Source organism: Cyprinodon variegatus, unplaced genomic scaffold, assembly GCF_000732505.1.
Source record: "Cyprinodon variegatus isolate N-32 unplaced genomic scaffold, C_variegatus-1.0 Scaffold344, whole genome shotgun sequence".
Lineage (NCBI taxonomy): Eukaryota > Metazoa > Chordata > Actinopteri > Cyprinodontiformes > Cyprinodontidae > Cyprinodon > Cyprinodon variegatus.
This window is the reverse complement of record NW_015150797.1, coordinates 670,601-676,668: the sequence shown is the minus strand read 5'-3', so window position 1 is coordinate 676,668 and position 6,068 is coordinate 670,601. Positions and strand designations below refer to the sequence as shown.

General features: G+C 46.7%; 1 protein-coding gene across 1 annotated transcript in view; it reads left to right on the top strand.

Moving 5' to 3' along the window:
- LOC107091580 (rho GTPase-activating protein 23-like) overlaps positions 1–6,068 on the top strand; it is an 83,313-nt gene that overhangs the window by 72,673 nt on the left and 4,572 nt on the right. Inside the window, exons 13-22 of the mRNA XM_015385582.1 lie at positions 597–703; positions 2,007–2,119; positions 3,504–3,656; positions 3,735–3,813; positions 3,905–3,978; positions 4,061–4,150; positions 4,222–4,347; positions 4,427–4,471; positions 4,553–4,646; positions 6,028–6,059. Coding sequence (XP_015241068.1) covers positions 597–703; positions 2,007–2,119; positions 3,504–3,656; positions 3,735–3,813; positions 3,905–3,978; positions 4,061–4,150; positions 4,222–4,347; positions 4,427–4,471; positions 4,553–4,646; positions 6,028–6,059 — 913 coding nt within the window. The remainder of the gene's footprint in view (positions 1–596; positions 704–2,006; positions 2,120–3,503; positions 3,657–3,734; positions 3,814–3,904; positions 3,979–4,060; positions 4,151–4,221; positions 4,348–4,426; positions 4,472–4,552; positions 4,647–6,027; positions 6,060–6,068) is intronic.

Here is a 6,068-nt window from a genome sequence, read left to right as displayed (position 1 = left end):
AGCAATCCCTCACACTAAGCATGCTTGTAGCGACAGTGGAGAGGAAAAACTCCCTTTTAACAGGAAGAAACCTCCAGCAGAACCAGCCTCAGTGTGAGCGGCCATCTGCTGAGGCCGACTGGGGTTCAAGGAGACAGAAGCAGACATAGAAAAAGAAGCATAGATACAAAAGCAGTGGGCTGCCATTGTGCGGCTCCCGGGGAACAGTGTCTGGTTAAGGGTCTTGCTCAGGGACCCAGAGTGGGGCTCAAACTCAAAATCTCTGGATTCCAAGTTCTATGCCCTAACCACCAGGCCGTCACAGAAAGGTTAGCAGAAACTGTTAGCATGTAGATTTTTCTTTAAAAATGTTTTTTTTTTTTTTATTTGCTAATGGATCAAGATGAATAACATTTAAAATGAGAAGTTAATTAAAGTGCATATTAACCAACTCTCTGGATCTGTGCTTCCTTAAATTTCCATAACCATTAGTTTAGCCTTTATTGATGCTTTCATATCAGTTGCTAGTTTCAACATGTAGCCGTAGGCCTCTCTAGTGGACCATCAGAACCAGGCCTCTACATTGACTCTGTGCTCCTGTTTCCTCCTGTTTCTAGTCTGACGGGCAACAAGCCGGATTCCTCGCCCAGAGCCCACCGCATGGTGCCCGACTTCCTCCTGGCTAAAACAGAACAGACGTCAGTGAGCCGAGCGCTCAGAGCCGGTGGGTGTCATCTTGTTTGTTTGTTTTTTACTTTAAAAAGGCTTCCTGTATGTGACTCCATCAGGAACAGTTTGCGGCGCCAAACTGACCCGAACCTGCAACAGAATAATGTCAATGATGTCACCTACGGCACACTTTGCACCAGGAAATGCGGTTTTAGTGTCAGAGAACCTGCCAGCAGTGCAGGAAAACACAAAGAGAGAATAAATAAAATCAGTTTCATGACTCAGCAGAAATTAATTCCTCTGATTTCGGATAGATTTGAGGAGCAACTTTCTTCTATTTTAAATTTTTTCCCCACAGTTCTCTCCTGATGTCAGTGAGTCCCTCACAACGGCTGCTTCCTGTTGAGCCGGGCTTTACAGGAATCTTCAATCGTACGAGAATTTTTCGATTGGGCCGAACTTTCAGCCTGATAGTGCGTGTTTGATTCCCATCAGGAATCAAACATGTTTGAAATCCAGTCGGCCGTCGTAAGGTGGTCGTGGGCAAATCGCTCAGTGGGCAAACAAAGATTCTTCTTCTTCCTCTCAGATGAAAACCCAGCAGCATGGCGGGGGTGCAATGAGTGAAATGGAGTTCTTTCTGTAAAATTGACAGACTGTAGTAGCCACGTTTGCTCAGCCATGTCTTTGTCCAAATACGTCGTCTCCTTTTCTTTTTAGAGCTTTCAGCACAAAATTGCCCAAATTGCCAAGGCAGCGCGTTTCACTCTAGTGAGCTTCAGATTCCTCTTCTACTCATTTGGCTTCCAGATAGACGAGTCAAAGTAGCGCCATCTCACTGTGGAGCTGAGTCCCACCTGGTTTTTAGACCAGTGTGAGCAGGTAGATCGCATCAGAGCGTTGGGTCGCACAGTGAGAACAAACATGGTGAGCTGGGAACTTTTAAACCCTGCAGCTTCATCGAACAGTTTGAGCTGTAGCTGCGTAAAAGAGAACAAAGAATTCTAAAATAAACTTAGACTTTATTGTCATTTTGTACACAGGGTGTATACAAAAAAGCAAAATTTCCATTTCTTAAAGTGCAGCAGTGATCAAATGTAAAAATGTGGGAGAAAAAAACATGTTGAAAAACGCATAGATTATTTAATTTTTTTTTTATGCCTGGTTTGTAGCGTTCTGAACAGCTGAGTTAGTAGAGCTATATGCTGTACCGCTCTACCATTCATTTGATGGATTAAATGGTTCATTTTTAAAAATTCTTGGCATCTAAATTTCCCTCCACTTCATAAATGAGCTTTTTTACTAAACTTTTACTCAGAAAGATTCAAATAAAAAGATGTCTTTGTGTTTGGTTTCAGACGACAACAAGGCTCTGTGGGGAATAAACCTCATGAAGAAAACAAAGAAAAGCTGCAGTCCCAAAGCCTTTGGGGTGAGACTGGAGGACTGTCAGCCTGCTGTCAACTATAAGGTGGGCAAAGAATGTCCTTTTACTGAAGGGGCACTCATCTGGCCTTTAACACTTATAGATGATCATCCAGTTGAGAAGGTCAAAGAACCAGCAGTTTTCTATCCTTCCCGTTCGATGGCTGCCTCTGTAGACCGGTTTTGTCCCAGCGCCGCCCAGAAGGCCGACCCGCTCCACCAGTTCTTCTGGAAGTGACGCCTTTATTGGGCTGACCTGAGGGAACATCTGTGTTTTCTAGTTCTACATGTTGTGTTGTAAGGCGAAGGAGGTTTCAGGGTTCGGTTGTGTTGAGGCGAAAGGTTTAGGATTAGTTAGAATGATTTTGGGGAAAGAATATATGATTATTAAAATCTGTTTTTAGGGATTAGGATTAGTAAAGTGTCTCTAGTCCAGTTTTCTTAGCCAGAGGTTAGAATTAGGATAAAAGTGCGTCTTAGGTTTAGGTTTATGCTACATTTAGACTGCAAGCAGCAGAGGCAGCAGAATCAGCTGGTTTCCATGCAAAGTCAATGGTTGACACGCATCAAGGTGCAGCAGAAGGTCCTGCAGCGTCTAGAACAGCGCCTCATGAGCATCTGAGGCGCTTCAGAAGCAGCAGCTGCTGAAGTTGAAAAATTAAACTTTAGCTGTTGGACGCGCCACATCAACCAATCAGAGAAGCTGATCTGGGAGCTGGCAGGGAAACGGACACAGCACTGCTGATGCAAAGCGCTTGATAATCGACCAATCATTTTATTCACTCGTGTAAAGTCGGGCACCACTCAGGAGAATTTGGAAATGCAACGGTTGAAACAGCCACTTCCCTGCGACTTTCATAAAGCCTAAATTAACTTAAAATGTAGATACCTGCCGTTAAACATGTTTACTTTTATTACCCTGGTGCCTGCAGTTTGGATTACGTACATGAAAAACACCTTCCAGCTACAGCGGAAAACCCCCAAGAGGCGAGCAGGCCTGAGGCAGCTGCTGCTGGGGATTCCCAGTGACAGAGAAATAATCGTTGAAGGCAGGATGGTAATCTGGATGAACTGACTGCACTGACCATGTTTTCAGGAGGACTTTCTCCTTCAACATAGGTTAAAACTACTTTCTACCCACTGATCACAGCAAATATAGCTGCCATTGTTCCAGGCAAAGAAATGATAGGGTAGCTCCGCCCAACGCGCATCAGACCCACTTTCTGACCGCGCAGCCAGAGTAGCAAAGATGCTTCAGCCACGCGTCAGAACTAAACTTGGACAAGCGTCAGAAATAAAGCAGCACGCACGTTTCTGCTGCTCCTTCTGCGCGCGATGTGAACCTCAGGGTTACGGTGCGGCCATAGGAAAGGTGGAAAACATGAAAGTTTCTGGGGATCATTGAAACAAAGTCGTTCTCCTCTCCATAGTTTGTCCCTCGTATTGTGGAGATGTGCTGCGGCGTGGTGGAGGCCACGGGTCTGGAGTACACCGGGATCTACCGCGTCCCCGGGAACAACGCCATGGTGTCCTGTCTGCAGGAGCACCTGAACAAGGGCCTGGACATGGACACCGCTGAGGAGGTGAGGGGAACTGGAAGGACGCGTCTCTTCAGGCCGGATCCAGATCAGGTTCTAACGCCTCCGTCTCTTTGTCCACAGAGGTGGCAAGATCTGAACGTCATCAGCAGCCTGCTGAAGTCGTTCTTTCGTAAACTGCCGGAGCCTCTGTTCACAGACGGTGAGTCTGAGCGAGCCGCTTTAATCCCGTTTGATTCGTTCGCTCTGCAGTTTCCTGCCTTTCAGGATTGCTGAGATTTTTTTGTCCGCAGATAAATATATCAGCTTCATTGAGGCCAACCGGATAGAAGATGCAGAGGAGAGATTAACGAGCATGAAGAAACTGGTGTGGAAATTCTTCTCCCGGTAAAATCTGCTGAGATTAAAGCCGTAATTTCTCCTCACACTCTTTCCTCGGCTCCTTTCAGATCCTCGGCTTGCCAGATCATTATTACCACACCCTCAAGTTCCTGGTGGGTCACCTAAAGAGAGTAGCAGACCACTCAGAGAAGAACAAGGTAACCTTCGGTGTCCTCACGGTTCTCCTCAATCTCAACTTTGAATCCCTGACGAAGTTCTGTTGCTGCAGATGGAGCCTAGAAACCTGGCTCTGGTGTTTGGCCCCACCCTGGTGAGGACGTCAGAGGACAACATGACCGACATGGTCACCCACATGCCTGACCGATACAGAATAGTGGAGACACTGATCCTGCATGTAAGAACTCCCACCGCATCCTCAGATCCTGAAGAGAAGTTAAACTTGCATTAAAAATGGTCCCGATTTGATTCTGCAGCATGACTGGATCTTCTGTGACGGAGAACTGGATCGAGAAGAGAAGGTGAGGTTCTCCCTCTGCTGATGGACGGACGCCATGCAGGATCCAATTTTTTTATGATTGTGGGCGTCTGTGTGTCTGCAGACCTCAGAGGACAAAGGGGACGTCCAACCGGTCCCCAACATCGATCATCTGTTGTCCAACATCGGCAGGCCGGGCATGCCTGGAGACGCCTCAGGTGAGGAGGGGAATGCTGGCCGGTGAGGCGGCCACAGTGCCGCTGTAGAACCACCGGTGCTGAACGGCGCCGCTGCAGAACACCGCAGGCCTGGAGGCGCTGCAGAACCTGCAGAACGCCCTGAAGCCGCTGCAGAAAGTTCTCCTTTAGGACATGGAGGCGGATCACATATTTTACATGGGATACACATGTGAATAAAATAGTTCCAAATGTACAATCATGTGATTGGGGGGAGTGGGGGCATAGAGCTTGGAATGCTGAGGTTGTGAGTACAATCTCCACTCCCACAGACTGCCACTGTGGGTCTCTGAGCAAGACCCTTAACCATACACTGCTCCCTGGGCGCCGCACAATGGCCGCCCACTGCTCCCCAAGGAGATGGGTTAAATGCAGAGATAAATTTCTCCAATGTGAGATCAGTTCAGTTAATATTATTTACATTATTATCCATATAATATTTAAATTTTACCACTATATGATAAAAAAGTTAAAGTTAAATTATTCCCTAACTGGAAAAATAATGTTCCTATAATAATGGACCAAAATTAACTCCATAACCAACCAGCCTCAACAATAGAAACGTTCATATGTTTGGAACACAGTAAATAAGATGATCAGGTAGCTACTCCGAAAACACGAGGAGCCTGGAACCATCGGGGGGGCGTGGATACCAGGGGGAGCTCACCTCTCCACCAGTTCATAACCCCTCCATAGAGGCCTATCGGGATGATGCCATTTTATACAAGTGTCTGAATATCTCGAAATTTCCCACAATGCACCTTGTAAAGCAGTGATCATCCATAGTCTCTAGATGAGCAGATATATCCCAGGTTGCTTTGCAAGAGCTCTCCTCGCAAAGCATCATGGGATTTGTTGTGGGGGCAATAAAGAGCAAAGATGGCGCAGGCAGCGTGCGGGGAGGCGGAGTCACATGACCAACGGGGTTAGTAGTGATCATCTGTCAGAACGGACAGAACTCAAGCAAAGCTGCTGCTTGCTTCTTCTCCATCTGTCCTCCATGTTCAGACCCGTGTTCTGTGACTAAAAAGAGGTTTTCTTCCCAGCTGGGCTGTGAGTTATTGATCTGTCAGCGTTTCCTTCTCTCTCTCTCTGCTCTAGCTGAGACTCTGGATCGGCCTCTTCGGTAGGACCAGGTCTAAACGCTCTATCTCTGTGTTTTTTGGTGGCCCTTTGTCTTCGCTTCATCTCGTTGTTTCTGCCTGTTTCCCATCATTTCTGTCTCTCTGTCAGTAAAACCGTTGTGTGTGTTACTCATCAGTAGTGTTGAACAGATGATTAGACTCTGCATAGTTTCCTGTTGGGGTTTATGGAGGATGTTTAGATGTCATTGCTTCTAACGCTCGTCTCTTTCCTTTGGTAGATTCCACCACCAGCGACTCGGTTAAACTGAAGGTAAGCAGA